Genomic DNA, 17,508 nt, shown 5'->3' with positions numbered 1-17,508 from the left:
CTCCACGCACCCAGACTGACCACCTCCCAGAGCCCTCGAGGGAAGCCGGGCACAGGTGAGCCCTGCCCGGCAGGGCGGCGCGGCGCCCAGCGGCTCAGCGGCACCCTGGGGCCCTGTCTTCACCCTCAGGACCAGGAAGGTCCAGGGAGGCAGGGAAAGGAGAGGGGGCAGGGGCAGGGCAGCCCTAAGGGACACCCCGGGCCTGCGCCAGGGGAAGGGGATAAAGGCAGCGTTGAACGAATGACTCGGCCCGTGGCGGGGGGCAGCGGGGGCAGGGCAGGGGTGTGGGGGGCAGAAGGGGAAACAGGAGGTGGGGGGTGAGCGTGTGCGGCTGCTGCCCCTCGCCCTCCCCTTGCCGGCCTCCCCGCAGGCTCCTGCAGCTCCGGTCTCGCCACCAGCGCCCGCCCCTCCCAGCACGGTGCCCTCTGGGCCCAGACCCTGCAGGACCCCCAGCTGCAGCCTCAGCTGGGCTCTGCACAGCACTCAGGCCGGGCCGGTGTCTCGGGCAGCCGGGGCCCACGCAGCCGCCGTGAGCACGGCGCAGGGACACCCGCCGCCCCAGGGTGCAGCCGAGGGGGTCCCGTCCCGTTCCTGGGGCCCGGCACCCTGAGCTGGACCCGCCCAGGACCGGGTCCTGCGCCCGGGTCTCCTCCTGCCTCCCCGCCCCCGCCCCAAGGCTCTGCTAACGGAGACGCCCCTCGGGACTGGCCCACCCGGGCCTCTGCCCCACCCACACGGCCCCTCCCCCGTGAGCCCCGCTCGTGGTCCTCCTGTCCCTGGGCACCCGCAGCGCCCACCCGGGCCTCCCTCTTGTGCCCCGGGCTCCCGCGCCCATCCCGGCTCCCCGATGCCCACTCCGTTCTGTGTCAACAGCGCTCTGGGACTGAACACACCCCAGGCTGAGCCCCACCCTGCCCAGAGCCCCGAAAGGCCCAGACACACGGGGGCGGGTGGGGGTTGGCCCATGGGGAGTCCACCTCTGCGCCCAGCGTTCCGGTGGCCGCAGGGAGAGACCAACCGCTGCTGGGGCTCATGCCGGCAGAACCCCAACCTCCCCAGGCCCTCAGGGGGTGAGTGGCAGCCCTGGGCCCCCCCACACGCAGAGGCTGCCCCAGTGTGCGCGCAGGAGAGGCTTCCCGGCCAGCTCGCATCTGCCAGGGGCCTGGCCCCAGACCCTTGCCTGGAAGGCGGCATCCAGACAGCCTGGGGGGCAGCGAGGGCCCCAGGAGCGTGCTTCACCGCTGTCCCCGGCCGCCTGCCCGCGGGCACGGCCTGTCCGGTGCCCACTCCTGCAGGCTCCCCACCGCCACGGTCTCTGAGGTGTTGGGGGGGCACCGGGCAGGGGTGGGAGGTGGCTTGGGACCCCTCCCAGGGGTGGGGGGCAGGTGCAGGGCCGTGGGTGCGGGGGGCTTGGCCAGAGGCAGGATGGCACAGAGGACTCGGGGGGGGGGGCATGGCGGGAGGGGCAGGTTGAGAGCAGAGCTGAACCACGGACGCCCCCGCCCGGCCGCTCTGCAGAGGGGCCCTAGGGTGGCGCCCAGCCCCTCCCGGACCCCAGAACAGAGTCAGACAGGGAACACAAAGTATTAAGAAACAGCTCTTTACTTCTAAAACGCGGCCACAGTGCCCTCCCCACAGGGCGGGGCCGGGGGGGCGGGAGGGGCTGGGAGGAGTCCACCTCCAGCCAGGGCCGCCACCTGGCGCCTCGGGTGCTGGGGTCGCTGGGCGGCGGGGTCACTTGGCGCTCCGCAGCGGCCGCCTGCGCTGCTCCAGGAGCTCCTCCAGGTGGTCAGCCCGCTTCACCGCGGCCTGCAACACGCACCCGCCGCGGTCAGGCCGGGCTGCGCCCCTGCCCCCTCCGGGCCGCCGGCCGCCGCGGGCCCACCTCGTGCTGCTTCCGCAGGCTGCTCACGGCCTCCTCCTTCTTCGCCAGGGCCGCCTTCACCCTGCGGGGCGCGGTGGGGCACCGAGGGCAGTGGGGCGGCTGGTGCCGCCCCTGCTGACGACCACGGCGCAGGGCTTTCCGTAGGGGTTGGAGCCACAACACCCACGGAACCAGCCTCCACGCAAGTCAGATCCAAAACCGGGGACCCCAACAGGCGCCTCAGGAAAGGCGAGAAGCCTCGAGCCCACGTCGCTTCTCCAAGCGGCCGTGGGGAGCAGACAGACGGTCCGGGGAGGACCGCGGGGCCCCGTGGGCGTGGAGAGCCCCCGCTGCCAACCTCTCAGGGCCTCCGCCCTGCCCGCACAGCGCCCCTTCCCCCAGGCTGGGGGCCGCCCCCCGAGACCCGCCCCAGCACCCACCTCCCGTGCACGTCCTCCAGCTCCGCCTGCTTCTCCCGCCTCAGCTGTTCCAGCTCAGCCCGGACCCGCCGGTTCTCTTCCTCCGCGGCCGCCAGCCGGTCTGCAAGCTCCTGGCGGAGGCCCTGGGCCAGGCCGCTCCCCGCACTGGCCAGCTGCTCGCTCTCCTGGGCGCACAGAGGGCGCGCAGGATGAGTCCGGACGGGAGGAGCGCAGGGCCCGGCCGCCGCCCCGTCCCCCGCCCGCTGGCCGGCTCACCGCCTTCGCCGCGGCCAGGGCCCTGTCCTTCTGCCGCACCAGGCCCTGCAGGTGCGCGGCCTCGCCCTCGGCCTCCGCCAGCCGCCCCCTCAGCTCCGCGCACTGGACCTGCAGCTTGCGCTCCGACTGCCCCAGCGCTGAGAGCTCGGCCTCGTACGTGTCGCGGACGCGCTGGACGCTGGCGGGGGAGGTGCAAGGTCAGGGGCGACCGTGCGGGGACGGGCGAGGCGCCCGCGGGGGAGGCCTCACCGGCTCTCGGCGGCCCTCTCGCTCTCCTCCCTGGCCAGCGTCGTGTCTGCCTCCAGCTGGCGGATGACCCGCTCGATGTCCTTGTCCCGGTCCCTCCGGATCTCCTCCTTCAGCTCCCGTTCCCGGTTCAGCAGCCACGCCTCCTGGAGCGGGGCGCGGGGGCACGGGGGGCGGCTCAGGTGCTGGGAGGGACCTCAGCCTGCCGCAGGCCCCACCAGCGCTCAGGGAGGGGACCACGCCCCTCCCGGCCGGTGTGGGGCAGCAGAGGCATGGCTGGCAGCTGCTGTCACAGGGCCTGGGTCTGCGAAAGGGCCCTGACCCGGGGCTGCTGCGGCCAGCCCCCCCCACCCCCACCCCTGTGGGAGCCTCGGGGCCCTGCTAACTCCCACCAGTTCGGACGCGCCCTTTGGCCCGGGCAGCCCAGGCTCAGGGACTCCTGTGCCCGGCGGTGGGCGCAGAACTGGGCGCCACTCGGCCACCACCAAGCGGGGGCGGGGAGGGGGGCAGCGGGAGCCGGCTGAGCGTGGCGCCTCAGGGGCAGATCTCCGGGCGGAGGGAGCGTGGGGGCTGCTCTCCTCCTGGGCACCTGGGACCTTCCGCAGCCCCCCCACCCCACGCATCCCCCGGAGCCCCAAGGGGAAGGACTGAGACAGCACTTGGGACAGCTCAGAACGAAGCACTAGCCCGGACAGCCAGACCGAGGGCCCAGGGCCAGCCCAGCAGCAGAGCCCGCGCTGACGCCAGTGGGGGTGGGGGTGGGGTGGGGCACCCACCTCCTTCTTGGCGCAGTCGGCCTCCCACGCCCGCCTCTCCGCCTCCAGCTGGTCCCTCAGGGCCTGCAGCTCCACCTGGGGGCAGCAACCAGTGAGCGGCCTCCCTGGGGCCCCACACCCTGAGGCTGAGCCAAGCGAGGGTCTCGGGGAGGGATGGGCGCTGGTCCTGTGATCCAGCCAGCTGCCCCCACCCCCCCCACAGGCCCTCAGTGGGGCCGCAGGGACGGCCAGGGATGGGCCAGAGACGCACACCTGGTGCCTGCGCTCCAGCGCCTCCCGGCCCTTCTCGCACTCGGCTCTCAGGGCGCGGCCCTGGGCCGCGCTGTCCTCTTCCAGCTGCCTCCGCAGCTCCTCCAGCTCTGCTCGCTGCCTGTGGGCACCCCAGCGTCAGTGCGGGGCGGGGGGGGGGGGCGGGGGCTGCAGGCGGCGGCGCCAGGGGCCCCTCCTCCGCACCTGGCGGCCTGCTGGCCCAGCCGCTCTTTCTCCTCCGCCACCTCGCTATAGAGCCGCCGGCGCAGCTGCTGCAGGTCCCGCTGCTCCTGCTCCAGCTGCTGCTCAAAGCTGCGGACAACAGGCCTGCTGGCAGCGCGGAGAGAGGCTGCCCTGCTCGCGGCCACCCGCCCTGCCCGGACCCCGGCGCCCCGCTCTGCCGAGCCCCGTGCAACCGCCGCGCAGGAACTTACCGCCGCTGGGCGCGCTCGCGCTCCTGCCGGGCCAGCGCCTCCTTCTCCTGCTCCAGCTGCTCCCGCAGGGTCTCGGCCTGGCGCCCGTAGCGCTGGGCTGCCCGCTCATCCGCCTGCAGCAGCTCGGCCGCGTGCACGCTACGCAGCCTCTTCACCTCCTGCTTGTGCTTGGCGATCAGCTTCTGGATCTCGGGCTCCAGGCCTAGGTGGGGGCACAGCGCTGCAGCGCCCCTGCCTCAGCCACCTTTGCGGCGGGGGGCCCCAGCAGTGCTGGGGGGAACCCCCAATTCTCCCTCACTGTGACGCCAGGGCTGCAATCCATCCAGGGGGCCCCCTGGGGCTCCCACTGATTCCCCTCCTTGCTGCAAGGGCTGTGCGCCCACCCACACTTTGGCCAGTAGGATGTCCCCCGGCAGCGCCCAGACTCCTCGGAGGGGGAGTCCCCGGGACGAGGGTGTCCCACGGTAGGAGCTACGTGACAAGTGGCAGGAAACCTGGGACCCCTGCCCTGAGCTCCCGCCCAGCTCGCTCCCCTGGAAGCCAGAGGAGCTGGGACGGAGGGCAGAGGGAGCAAGGGAAGGCAAGGCCTGTCCCCCGCGGCCGCAGCTGCCTCGTCAGGCCCGGGGCCCACGTCACCCTCTCCGCCAGCCGTGCGGCTGACACCCAGCCTCACCCACAGCCCCCACGCTGCCCCGGGACCGAGGCCGCCATCGCGCACCCCACCTCTGACGGTGATCTCCTTGATCCTCCGCGTCTTCTCGCTCATCCACTTCTCCCTGCGCACCCTCTCGGTGGCACTCATCAGCTCTCGGAGCTTCTTCATCTCCTGCGAGCAGAGGTGCTGCAGGAGCGGGCAGCCAAGCGGGGCGCCCACGGGAGGCTCCCGGCACCCGCCAGCGGCCCTCACGGCCGGGGCTGCCCTGGACGCAGGCTCGGGCGGGGCCTCACCAGCACGTGCTGCTCCTGCAGCTGGGCCTCCCTGTCCCTGCGCCGCTGGTCCCCCTGCTTCAGCTCGGCCACCATGGCCTCGCACTTCTCCCCTAGGGCCTTCTTGTCTTCAATCAGCTGCGGTCGGGGCGGGAGGTGAGCGGCTGCCCCGCGCGATGCCCGACACCCTCGCCTCCCCTTGCCTGGGGGGCAAGCCCCCGACCGAGCCCTTGGCCCCCTCCCGCCCGGGGCTCTGTGCTCGCGGCCAGGGCTGCAGCTGCTCCTGGCCGGCCCTGCCCCCGCTCCCAGCCTGGCTGGTGCCAGCAGAACCCGGATGGGCATGTCTGGGGACGGTGGCCTTGGCGCCGAGCCCCCTCCACTGTGGCCCTGTCACGGCTGTCCTGGGAAAGGGCTCATTTCGCCACGCTCATCACGCGGCCTGGGGAGGGGGCCTGCCACCGCCTGCCGGGGGCGCTCCGAAGCCCCTGGATGGCATCCCGCCTCCCTGGTGGCTCCACAAAGACCCTTGGTTTGGACACACAGACGACCGCTGAGCCAAGCGTCCCTCACGGCCATCGGCGGCCACTTGGCTCCTCCAGGCTCCTCCCTCCAAGCGCTTTGTGCAGACCAAAGCCTGGCGGACGTGCAGCTGAGCACAGACAGGCAGCCGCCCGGGACCCAAGGGCCCCAGAAAGCACAGGGGAGGCTCAGGATGCGTGTCCAAGGAACGCCTCCCACCCATCAGTCCCGAGGGACCCCAGCCGTGGGGAGATCACCCAACGGGGCTGGGGGCCCTTGGACCAGCCTGTTGCACAGGGCACGCCTTGTCCCCACGGGGAAGACACTATCCATTTCACCAGAGGGGGGCGAACGCCCAGCCAGGAAGGCCACGGGCCTAGGAGCCTCCCTGAGGCCTGAGCCGGACCGGAATCGGTCCTGCCCCTCTTTGACCGACCCCGGGAGTCCAGACACCCCTGGCCGGGTGCCCTGCTTCCCGGGCAGCGTCACCTGGTCGATGAAGGACAGGTGCCGCTGGATGGTGGCCTCATAGTGCTCCCTCTGCTGCCGCAGCTGCCGCCCCAGCTCCTTCTCTGTCTCCTTGACCCTCCGGACGGTGAGGTCCCGCTGCTGTGCCTGGGGGTGCGGAGAGAGGGACACAGAGGACACAGGCCACTTGGGGAGCGGCGCTGGCAGAACGCGCTCCCGCGGGAGGCCTGGGACGCGGCGGGGACAGCGGGCGGCAGGCCCCGCCCCTCCCTCTGGGTGCGGCGTTACCAGCGCCCTCTGCAGCAGCACCAGCGCCCGCCTCGTCTCTTCCACCTCCGGCTCCGGCCGCAGCTCGGGCGCGCTCACCTCGGACGCAGACTCCGGGCGCCCCGGGCCCTCCTCCGGCAGGAGCCCCTGAGGCCGCAGGCCGTGTCACACGGGTCTGGTCACGGGGGCGCCGGCCACCCCGCCCGCCCCGGGGGCGCCCCCCCACCTGTGGGGCGGCAGCCGGCCGGTGCTGCCCTGACCTCTCCATCTCGTCCAGGAAGCTCACGAGGCTCTGCAGCTTGGCCTCCGAGAGCAGCGTCCCGGCCTCGGGGGGCCTGGCGGGTGTGCCCAGCTCCCCGAGCTTCTCCGGGTCGCCAGCTGTCAAGGCGCTGGCGTCCTCCTCCTGTGGGCGGGGCACGGGGCGGCCTCAGGCGGCGAGGCCTCTGGGCGGCCTTCCCCCAGCCCCAGGGACCCTGGGCTGGGCGGGGACGGGAGGTCCTCCCGGGCTGCTCGCACCCTCGCGGGGCAGGGTCGGTGCCGTTCTGAGGGTCCTCCGCCTCAGCAAGCCCCGGGGTGACTGGGGGTCCCCGAGGCCCCCACCGGTCCCCTCAGGTCCCTAGGAAAGCAGGAAGAGGCCCAGAGGGTTTCCCTGGATTCTCAGGGCCGACGCCAGGGCCCCGGGCTGAGGGAAGGGAGGGCCGGCAGCCACCTCGCCAGTCCAGGCGTATCTGTCCTTGCGATAGGCCCTAGGGCGGGGCAGTGGCTCCGGCTCCTCCTCCAGCAGCTTCAGGGTGTCCAGCAGCTCCTCCAGGGTCGACCTGAACTCAGCCGTGCTCCTGGCTGGGCCCCCGGTCTCCAGGGCCTCACCAACCACGTCCCGGGAGCCGGTGTCCTGGAGCAGGCGGGTGGGCGGGAGAAGCTACCCGAGAACCGTGGACCAGGTGTGCCCAGGGAAGGGATGTGTCGGGGGCCTGGCCTCCTCAGCCTGGGGGCATCGCTGCCACCTAACCTCTGAGCCTCCAGCTTTCTCTGCGGGTGCAGGCCTGGGCCCCCCCAGGGAGCCTGTGACAATCCAACAGGAGCCCAGAGCCAACCGTGGGACCCTGTCCTTGCAGCAGAGCAGCAGGTCCCGTCTGGTCTGAGGGGCCTAACAGCTGTGGCGGGGCAGGGACAGGGCGGGAAGGGCTGTGACCGGACCTGCGCCTTGTCCTCTGGGAGCTGCCGGGGCTCTGGGGAGGAGTCGGGGACGGGCTGGCCGGGGTCCTCCAGGCCTGCGGTGCAGAGGCTGGTCCCTGCAAAACAGAAGCCAGAGTCAGCCACCCGGGCGTCGCCCCATCAGGAGGGGCCCTTGGAAGAGCCCAGGCACGGAGCAGAGGGGACACTCGGGAGTCCTGACCTCCGTACGGCTCCGGAGAAAGTGGGGCAGGGCAGCCTCTCCCCCCGACCCCGGCTCACCAGCTTTGTTGGCCTTAGGGGTCCGAGGCGGCTGCTGAGCACCGTCTTCCAGCTGCAGTGGTGGGTCCTGGCCTGTCCGAGGTGTCCCCGCCTCCCAGGGCCCCTTCAGCAGCCCAGGCCCGGCGGCGCCTGCCTTCTGGGCTCGCTTCTGCTGTAGCTCCTGTGGGGGAGCCCGCTGAGTGGCTGCACCCACGGCCCGCGGGGGCCCCTCGCCCGCCCCACCCAGCCGCCAGTGGGACGCGGTCTGGGGCTGCAGCACCTGAATAGCTGCCTGGCGGGCCTGGCGCGCCTTCCCCTCCCGGGCCTTCCTCCTGGCCGCCGCCTCCTGTCGGTGTGGGCCCAGCAGGTCCCCCTCCGCTGGCCGCCGGGGAGGCGGGGTTGCTGATCTGGAGGTGGGCTTCCATGCGCCCCCACGGGTCCCCCAAGCTGCCATTTCTCTGCCCTGCAGAGGAAGCCCCCTCCCGGGGGCTCCTTCGGGTAAGATGGCTCTGCACTCGTGGAGCAGGGCCTCCCAAGCCAGAAACCGGCTCAGACTGCTCGGCCGGGGCAGACCCAGCCGGTGTTTCCCAACACCCAGGCCCTACTGAGCCGCTCAGGGAAGGGTGGCGGGCAGGTGCCCAATGGAGCGGACCATGGGCTACTCTAGTTTCAATCCTATGGTCCCAGAAACCCTGACGTGTGGCTGGGAGCCCGGAATTCCTGCTCGCCCGACCCCCGGGGGCGGCTCATGCCCACACTGACCTCTCGCCTGGACACCAGCAGGTGCTCCAGGCTGGCGGCCGGGGCTCTGCGCCGCTGCGCCTGGCGCCGGTACCAGCGCTGGATGGTGGTGGCGGCCTGGCTCACCTGGTGGATAAACCTGCCCAGAGAGTAGACTCAGGACCTGAGGAGCCAAGCGGCTCAGGGCCCCGGAAGGCCCATCAGGGCAGAGGCCGGCCGCTGTACGCACAGGTGGCCCACAGTCCCCATCCACAGGCTTCATTCACAACCACCTGGAAAGGGAAATCGCCCAAGGCCTGCCGCCTGCAGGCTCAGGCGGCAGGTGCAGACAGAAGGCCATAGGCCATGGCCCCGGCAGGGGTGGCTCAGTGGACGAAGCGCTAGCCTGCGAACCAAAGGGTCGCCGGTTTGATTCCCAGGCAGAGCACAGGCCTGGGCTGTGGGCTGATTCCCTAGCAGGGGGCACGCGAGAGGCAACCACACACGGATATTCCCCTCTTTCTCGCTTCCCTTTTCTAAAATACATAAAATCTTAAAAAAACAAAAACAAAACCCCAACCCCAAGAAACAACAGAGGAGAAAAGATCACAGGCCGTGCGCTCCAGCCGTAAAGCGTTCTAGGAAAGACAAAGCCACGCGGGGACAGGTCGGGTGGCCTGGTCGGCTGGGAGGTGCTGGATGCAGGGCTGTGAGGGACCTGGGGGTGACGGACACGCCACGTCCGGCTGCGCCGGATCCGCAGGCACGGCTGCACAGGCGTCACCGCTCACCCCACGGGTCACTGAAGGGGTGCCCTTTGCTGTGCCGGCTACACACGCTACGCGGTGACGAAACGCGGGGCCTCAACCTTGGCGTCAGCACCACGTGTTCGCTTCCTCAGCAAAGGCACGAAGCACCCAGGATGCGATCGGCCGCCTGCCGCGGGACGTCCTGGGGGACGGGCCAGGGGCCCCCCGCCCGGGCCTCCGCGGGGGGCGGGCAGGTGGGGGCGAGCGCAGCTCCGGGCCTCGGCCGGCTCCTCCCGCCGCGGGCTGTCAGGGCCCGGGCCCCAGGCTCCAAGGACCACACACGGGGACCACCCAGCTGGGCGCAGGGGTGCAAGGTGATGTCACAGACCCGGGGCCACGGCAGAAGGTCCCGCCACGCCCCCGTCTCCAGAGCAGATCCAGAACCTGGGTTTTTTTCCTATTCTTACCTTTGCACTCAACGCTTCACTTTTACTGAAACGTAACCCACGTGCTACAATCGCCCCCTTTGTGTATGTGGCTCAGGAACTTTTCAGCAGAGTCTCAGCGCGCCGCCCGCCCGAGGCCCTCCCGCGGCCCCGCGCGGCCCCCAGCCTCGCCTTTTCTACAGGTTTAGGGCGAGCAGACTCGGACGGCACGCGGTCTCTCTGGCCCCGTACCTCACGCGATCGTTCTGCAACTCTTCCATTGCCAGAGCCTCACGCTCCCCGCCCGCCCACAGCCTGCGGTCACCTCTCGGCCTCCTCCTCGGTCACCTCCCTCCGCCTGGGCAGGCCCTCGGGGGCCCCTGTGTCGTTCCGGGCCACGGGTCGGCTGCTGGCAAAGTTCTTCTGCGGCTTCCCCGAGCTGCCGCCCTCGCCCTCGCCCTCGCCGGCGGCCGCCTTGACGAGGTTGCTGGGGACACAGAGGCAGAGCGGCTCGCAGTGCCCCGCCCGGAGCGCTCGGCCTCCGGACGGAGGCCGTGCCCGCGGGCGTGGTGGCCGCCTCAGCCTCAGGCCTGGCAGGAGGTGCCGCAGGCCACCCGGAGCCGGCGAGGGCCTGCGCCCCATTCCCACCTGCCAGGCCATCCCCCAAGCACTCGTCTGGTGGCCCCTGGGGTTCCCTTCAAAAGCAAACAGGTCTCAGGGTCCCAGAGGGTCCGGGAGGGGCCTCGGGAAAGCCCGCGGCTGTCTCTGAGCACACGGAAGTGACACACACTCAGCCCAGCCCCCGCAGACCCGCCCGGCTCTGGACTCAGCCGGGGGCTGGGGCCTCATCAGGAGGACCGCACAGGGGCGCCCGGCGGGCCCGGTCCGTCCCCCACCAGCGCCACGGGGGAGGCGGCGGCAGCCCCGGGGGTCACGCGCGCGCCCAGGCCCTTACTTGAGAGACGGGGCTGTGCGGTTGGAACTCTTGGGGGGCGCCGCGTCCGGGGGCGCGTACCGGTTGTGCACCATGGCGGTGACGCAGTTGCCCACAGCCGCCTTGCTGCTCCTGCCCAGAGACGGGAGGCGGCTCAGGCTCGGGGGCGTGGACGGCAGGTCCCCAAGGCACACACGTGGCCGCCCCCGCGCGGCCAGCGCACCCGGCAGCGGGGCCTCCGTGAGCCCCGGGAAAGCGCCACCAGGGCGTTCGCCGAGCCGACCGGAGCCGTGCAAACCGCAACCCCGGCCCTACACAAGCCGAGGGCAGGAGGACGGCCGCAGGCGGTCGGCGCAGAGCGGGCCTGTGCGCGCCAGACCCGCCAGGAGGAAGAGACAAGGCACGCGCGCACAGAACGAGGGGGGCGGGGGCGCAGCACAGAGGCGCCCGCCAGGCTTCAGGGCGGGAGGGACAGGCAGCAGGTGGGGAGCCCGGGTGCTGCGGCCGTGGGGCACCCCAGGACACGGGACACGGCTCTCCCAGAGGAGCCACCGACCCTGACCCGCCCTCCCCAGGACCCTCCCCTCTGGCAGCAGCAGACAGGGGAGAGCTGTGCCGGTGCCGCGTCCCAGGGAGGTGGGCTTCGGAGTCCCTGTCAGATCCAGGACCAGAGCCTGGTGCCAGGCCGCCGAGCAGAGAGCTTGTTACAAGTGAGGGAAACCAATAGCACGTCCCAGACGCCTGCAATTCTCGGGACTCCGAGGAGCAACTCCACTGCCGTCCCCAAGAAGGAATGAGGATGCAGGGCCCCCGGAGGGTAAACACCCCCGTCCCACAGCAAACGAGACGCAGAATTGGAGTTCAGCCCACGCAGACGCGTGGCCCCAGCGGCCCCGACTCCGGCCTGACCCCCCTCCGCCAGGATATGGGTGCCCCCGTGGGTGGGGCGGGGCAGGGGCGTGAGAGCGGCCCCGTCTCCCGCAGGGTAGGCCCGCGACTGAGCGACAGCAGCAGCAGCAGCAGCAGCCGTAGGTCTGGGCGACGTTCCCTAGAGAACAGCGGAGCGGCCTGCAGGGGCCGCTCTGGGGGCAGGGCTGGGTGCAGGGGACTGGTTTCGCCTGCGTTCGTCCCCAGTCGGTGGGGCTGTGGGACTTCTCCGCTACGTGCGCGAGTCGCTGATAGAAACGAAGCTCTCGTTTAAGTCCTGGTGTCAGACGCTGGGGCAAGACCGCAGAACGCCTCTCAGACGTCCTGTGCCTGACAGTGGTGCCAAGCACAGGGCGGCCCTCTTGGGCTCGGCCACGAGTGGTCCCCCGTCCCTCTGCATGCCGTCCCCACTGGGGCCGAGCGTGGGCGGGTGCGGGGACCAGCTTTCCTGGCAGCCCCAAGTGGCTGCTCCGAGCCTGGATCCTCCTGCAGCTTCTCCAGGCCCCTGCCCATCCCGTCGGTTCCGGGCCGCCAGCCCCGCGGCCGAGGCCCAGCCACTGGTCCTCTCCTGGCCCCGCTCGGCCATCGCCCTGGGCGTGCTTTGCTCTGCCGCGCCACAGCGGGCTCGGCTGAGAAGTGCCCGACGCAGCCGGACGATGACGGGCTCCCAGCCGACAGGGCACAGGCACGGCCTGAGGTGTCACACGCCGCCCCCCCGAGACGCATGGGCGAAGCCTCGACGAGAATGGCTCGCAAGCCTCGAAAGGCCGCCTGCACGTGCCCCGTCCTGGCCAGACCTCTGCAGCGGGGGAGCCCCCGGTGCGCACCTGTCTGGGCTCCCTGAGGCCAGCGCAGAGCCCGGCGGGCAGGACACCCCGGCAGCCCCTTCTCAGGGCCTCGGGAAGGGGCCAGCCATTCACTCGCTGAACTCATTCACTCAGGACAGAGCGTCTGCCCCATGGGCAGGCCGCGCCCAGCGCCCGCAGCGGGAGCACCTGTTGTTGGCAGTGAAGCTGGGTGCCAAGGGAATGGTGCGCTCTCTCCGCCGTGGGCCCGCCGGCACGTCCAGGGCGCTGGGACTCCGGGCGTCGGGCGGCAAGGTCAAGGCCCTGGGCTGCTCATCCTGCCAGTGAACACGGGTGCCGCCTAAGCCCACGACCCTGCGCAAGCCAGCGGACCCTGAGCCCCTTGCCTGCCCCCACAGCCTTGCCCCCAAACGAGCGATGGGGGTCCCAGGGGGAGGGGAGTCCCGCTCCTCCTCTGTTGTGACATGTAGTCAAAGCTGGCATAGGTCCCCCCCTCCCTGGAAGGGGCAACAAAACAAAGGAGAAGCCAGGTGTCCCCCAGAAGGGACAGTCAGACCAGACTCGGCCCCAGCTCTCACCAAGACGTTCCACGAGGCCCCCGTCTCGCTGGAAGCTTTGCTCAGGCCGGCCGGCCTTCTCCTGCCGGGGCTGCCCTCAACGAGCGCCAGGAAGTCGGGAGGCTCCGCCGGACTATGTCAGAGAGGACAGCAGGCAGGAACAGCCAGTCACTCGCCTGGGCGGGGAGACAGATTCCAGGAACGCAGGCGGGACGGCTTCTAAAAGGGTGGGAGGTCCGGTCCCCAGCCGGGATTCTGTCCCCGAGCCTGTAGCTCAAAATAACGCTTCTTGGTCCCGATGGGACACCCAGCCATCCCTGGAAGGGCAAGGCCCCACCCCACGGCCGCCACGACGCCCCGGGAAAAGCACGGCAAGGACAGAGCGGGGCCGGCGGCAGGGGACACGGGCCTCGAGGTCCACATGCAGACACAGCAGGTCAAGACGTGTCCTGCTTGCCCCGCCCAGGACTGGACCCGAGTGAGGGCAACCTGGGCCCCGCTGCCCAGCCAGTGCCCACGCTGGCGAGGCCGGGAGAAGGGCTGGCACGGGCAGGACGGGGGCGGGCGGGTCGCCTGAGGGGCCGGGTTACCTGAGGGGGCCAGCCCACGCCTGCCTGGCCTGCGGCCGGTGGACCTGGGTGGCGCTGCTGGATCTGCGGAGGTTGTTGATGGCCCTGGGGCCCCCGGCTGCAGCCTCCTGAGAGAGGGAGGAAACCACCACCGCGCGGTCAAGGCTTCGGACGCTCGCCCGGCCCTTCGGCGCCGGCCCGGCAGGGCAGGTTTGGAGGAAGGAGGTGGGTGCGGTGAGAACGGGGGCGGCAGGCGTGCCTGGGGATCCTGGGCGTGGCCTCCATCAGCCCCCCTTCCTGGAAAGAGGCGGAGCCCCTTGCCCCTGGTGGCAGAGGGTCCGAGAGCAGAGGTGGGGGGCCGGGCGCCGCAGCAAAGTCCATGCGTCTTTGTGGTCGCTCCCCGACCCGCGGGCCTGCCCGCCCCCTTCCCTGCAAGACTCAGACAAACCCAAGTGTTGACAGGGCAGGAGGGAGTGAGAACATGGGCCTGGCAGGGCCTCGGTGCTGCCTCGGGCCAGCAGGCTCCGTGAGTGAGCTCCCGGGTCCTTCCTGCCCCCGGACGGCCGCAGGGCTGGAGGGGGCGACGGAGGTAAGGTGCCTGCTGAGGTGCGGGGCGTACCCTGCGGTCAGCGGCCACCCTGATGGCAACCCCAGGAGGTACGGCGCCCAGAGACCCCGGACGCCGCCGGCCCGGGCACTCACCAGCGCCTTCCTCCTCGGCTCGCTGCCCGCGACCACAGAGATGGAGCGAGTGATGGGCTTGGCGGCAGAGGCGCTGCTGGGGCGCCACGACACGGGCGGGGGGAGCCCCGTCAGGCTCAGATCCAAGGCTTCCAGGCTGCCTGTGTGCGGGCCAGGCGGGCCGCTGACGGCCCGGGAGCCCTTCATGCGGGGGCCCTGGGCAGAAGAGAGGCGGCGCGGTGAGGCCGTCAGCGGACCGGGCCCCACGCCCACCACCTCCGCGAGGCCTCCGGGAGCGCAGGGCGCCTGGACTGCCGGCCACCAAGCACCCAGGAAGCCTGCGGTCCCCTCCCCAAAACAAGCCCCCTGTCAGGGCAGGACTCTGGGGACGCGAGGCCTCTCCCTGGAGGGGCCCACTCAGCAGTGGCCAGACTGCAGGCGGCGCGGGTCTGGGCCCACTCTCCATTTACCCGCCACAGACGCACCGCCTGTCCGAGCCCCGTGGTCACCCTCTATAAGGCGGACATTTAAAAAGTGCCGCCTCACAGGACTGTCACGCTGCTCAGACGAGGGGGCGGGGGCTGGCGTTCCCACCAGGACTTGGACTGATGAATGCTGCCCAACTGAGGGTCCCCGAACTATCGGGCCACAGGACCCTCTCCATTTCCTCAGGCTCCACCGAACACCCACGAGTGTCCAGGACCCAGCACCTGCCCTCTCTCGCTTCCAGGTTGTCCCCCGCCAGCCCCCCAGCACGGCGCACCCGGGGCCTCCCTTGCCGGCCCTTCCTCCTGTGGACCCCTGAGGTCTGAGGGCGCCTGGCTCAGCCCAGGCCTCCCCCTCCGTCCACCCCGTCGCCTGGCACACAGCCTCTGGCCGCCTGCGCTGTCCCCTAACTCCTGACTCAGGCCACCACCCCCGCCCCGGCACCGGAGACCCGAAGAGACCAACACACTCCCCACCCCTCCTCCAGCTGCCCCTGCCCAGCAGGCACATACCTGCTCCCCCGGCTGCACTCTCCCTGCCCGTCTGTCCCCTCCGGACACAAACCCAGCCTGAGTCCCGTGTCCTCGAACCTGGACGACCGCAGCAGCTCCTCCCCACACAGCGGCCAGAGCTGACCTTTGTGAACAGGGTCTCAGATCACCCCATAGCCCAGCCGAAAACCTGCCCACGGTCCCGAGGCGTGGAGTGCGGAGTCCAAATGCCTCCCACCCTCAGGTCCGACGGCCTCGCCACGGCCACCCTCCGCTTCAGCCACACCAGGCTTCCGGCTGCACTGGGACGGGGCCTTGGCCAGTCTGCATCCGGGGGGAGACTCACACCTGCGGGCCCCTCGGCCTGGAGCCCCTCCCCCAGGTCGTCGCTCAGAGGCCCTGGCCCCCGTCACTCTTCCTTCCCTCATCCTGCCTTTTTCTTCACCTGGCACTCTGGCCGCCCGGCCCCACGGGTTGGTCTGTGCACTGTCTGACCGCCTCGCAAAAGCTGAAGCCCCACGAGGACCGGGGTGGTGTGGCCCAGCGCCCGGCCCGCGGCAGGCGCTCAGCAACAGGGTGGACGAGCCGCTCGAGGAATGACCACGGGGGAAAGGGCACAGTCCTGCGGGGCACCGGGGGCACCGGGGCCACCGGCGGCCCTGGCGAGCTGGCGCGCGCACGCCTGTCCTCCCCGCGGTCGGTGCGCGGCCCGTGGCCCTGAGCTGGGAGCCGGCCGTCCCTGCCACTCCCCAGGCCCGGGACTCGGGCAGCGTGTGCGGCTGCGGGGCTGAAACTTAACACCCCTCCCCAGGACCCCGCGGCCCCGTCCCGGCCACGCAGCAGCGCGTGCGGCGCTCGGGGCAATAAACAGCCTCTCCGTGGAAACGCCTGGGCCAAGCCGCCCTGCGCACGGAGGTTCCTCCCTTGAGGGTGGGTGTCAGGGGCGCGGCCGGGACCCCCGGACGGGCTGCCCCAGGGCCGCTCCCTAGCTCCCCAGAAAGAACCTACAGCCGCGGACCGGGCCCCCCCGTCACCCACCCCGGGAGGCCGAGAGCGCAGCCGGGCGCGGGCAGGAGCCTCTTCACCTGCACGTGCCCCTCACCTGCGCGAACCCGGCGGGGGCACGAAGCCTGCGCGGCCAGAGGCGAGGGGTGAGGGGGGTCCGCCCAGTGGCGGTGCGCGGGGGCCCAAGCTTCGGGCGACGACCTCGCGCCCACGGCTCCGGCTCCGCGGCCCAGGTGACGCTGACGCCGCCGAGCGGTCCGGCGAGCGGAGGCTGCTAGCAACCAACAGCAACCCGCCTGGCACGTCCTCCTCTGTCCGTCACGAAGGCCCGCCTTCCTTGCCCGCGCCGCTTCTGGATTGGCCCTCCAGCTGGCCGCTCCGGCCGCCGCCGGCATTCATTGGGCCGGTCGGCTGTCTGTCGAGAAGTTCAAGCGTGGGAGGAGCCGCGCAGACCGGGGGGCCGCCACGGCGACGGGCTGCCGATTGGACGCCACTGGAGGGGGCGGGGGCCTCACGGGCGTGGGCGGAGCCCGAGCGGGAACGTGGGGAACAGAAGCGGAGAGAAGGGGCGGGGCGGGGCGGGGCGGGGCGGGGCGGGGCGGCTCCAGGTCCCGGGTCCAGCACCCCCTCCCCGGGCACCCCCCGCACCCACGCCGCCTTGCCTCCCATGCAACCCTGGAAAGTTCTCTATTTCTAGTGTGCTAGGAGTTTTTTTCATAAATAAAAGTGGGATTTTGTCTCTTCTGCTTTTTCTGCATATTCTTCTTCACTGATGTGTGAATACGGTGAATTACAGTGGTTTTCAGACGTTAAACCGGTCTTCCGTTCCCAGGATAAATCCCACCTATCGTGGTGCAGGCCCCTTCTACACACGGCTGGATTCGACTCGCTCGTGCTCTGCTAAGGAGCTTTGCATCTGTGTTCACGAAGGATATTGGCCCCTCGCTCTCTCTAGACCAAGTGCCCAAGGGACACTCAAGAACACTGCAGTCTAGGCCGCAAAACAAACTTTAACAAAAGTTTGAAATTTTTAACGATAAAGTTCAAGTCATACAAAATGTCATCTCGCTGTATCACTTAAAGTAGTTAATAACAGGAATAACCTAACTTTAACCCTAGACAAACAGGAAGTCACAAGGAAAATTATGAAGTATTTTGAACTGAATAAAAATAAATAAAAGTTCATGAGACGCAGACAAAGCAGCATAGAGGTTAGAGCATCAGAATGCTTCCATTAGAAAGGAATAAACAGCTCAAATAATAATCTAAGCTCCTACCC

At 70.6% G+C, this 17,508-nt stretch overlaps 1 protein-coding gene across 1 annotated transcript; it reads right to left on the bottom strand.

The window, feature by feature from the left end:
* Nucleotides 1–1,689: 1,689 nt before the first annotated feature.
* On the bottom strand, nt 1,690–14,454 carry CEP131 (centrosomal protein 131). Its single transcript, XM_054593230.1, has 25 exons — nt 14,269–14,454; nt 13,588–13,694; nt 13,019–13,130; nt 12,630–12,757; nt 10,729–10,839; nt 10,099–10,260; nt 8,642–8,759; nt 8,160–8,342; nt 7,901–8,060; nt 7,643–7,737; nt 7,155–7,337; nt 6,672–6,848; nt 6,467–6,592; nt 6,200–6,325; nt 5,213–5,329; nt 4,988–5,090; nt 4,265–4,466; nt 4,035–4,142; nt 3,834–3,951; nt 3,582–3,656; nt 2,809–2,951; nt 2,560–2,737; nt 2,305–2,468; nt 1,886–1,946; nt 1,690–1,809 (listed from the first exon to the last, which is right to left on the bottom strand). The coding sequence occupies exons 1-25, from the start codon at nt 14,452–14,454 to the stop codon at nt 1,735–1,737; spliced, it is 3,318 nt and encodes a 1,105-aa protein (XP_054449205.1). The 3' UTR covers nt 1,690–1,734.
* Between the last annotated feature and the right edge of the window lie 3,054 nt (nt 14,455–17,508).

Source organism: Pteronotus mesoamericanus, unplaced genomic scaffold (genome assembly GCF_021234165.1).
Source record: "Pteronotus mesoamericanus isolate MK-2021 breed Mesoamerican mustached bat unplaced genomic scaffold, CSHL_Meso_final scaffold_408, whole genome shotgun sequence".
Classification (NCBI taxonomy): domain Eukaryota; kingdom Metazoa; phylum Chordata; class Mammalia; order Chiroptera; family Mormoopidae; genus Pteronotus; species Pteronotus mesoamericanus.
Note: the sequence above shows the minus strand (reverse complement) of the source record. Positions and strands in the feature narration are given on the sequence as shown.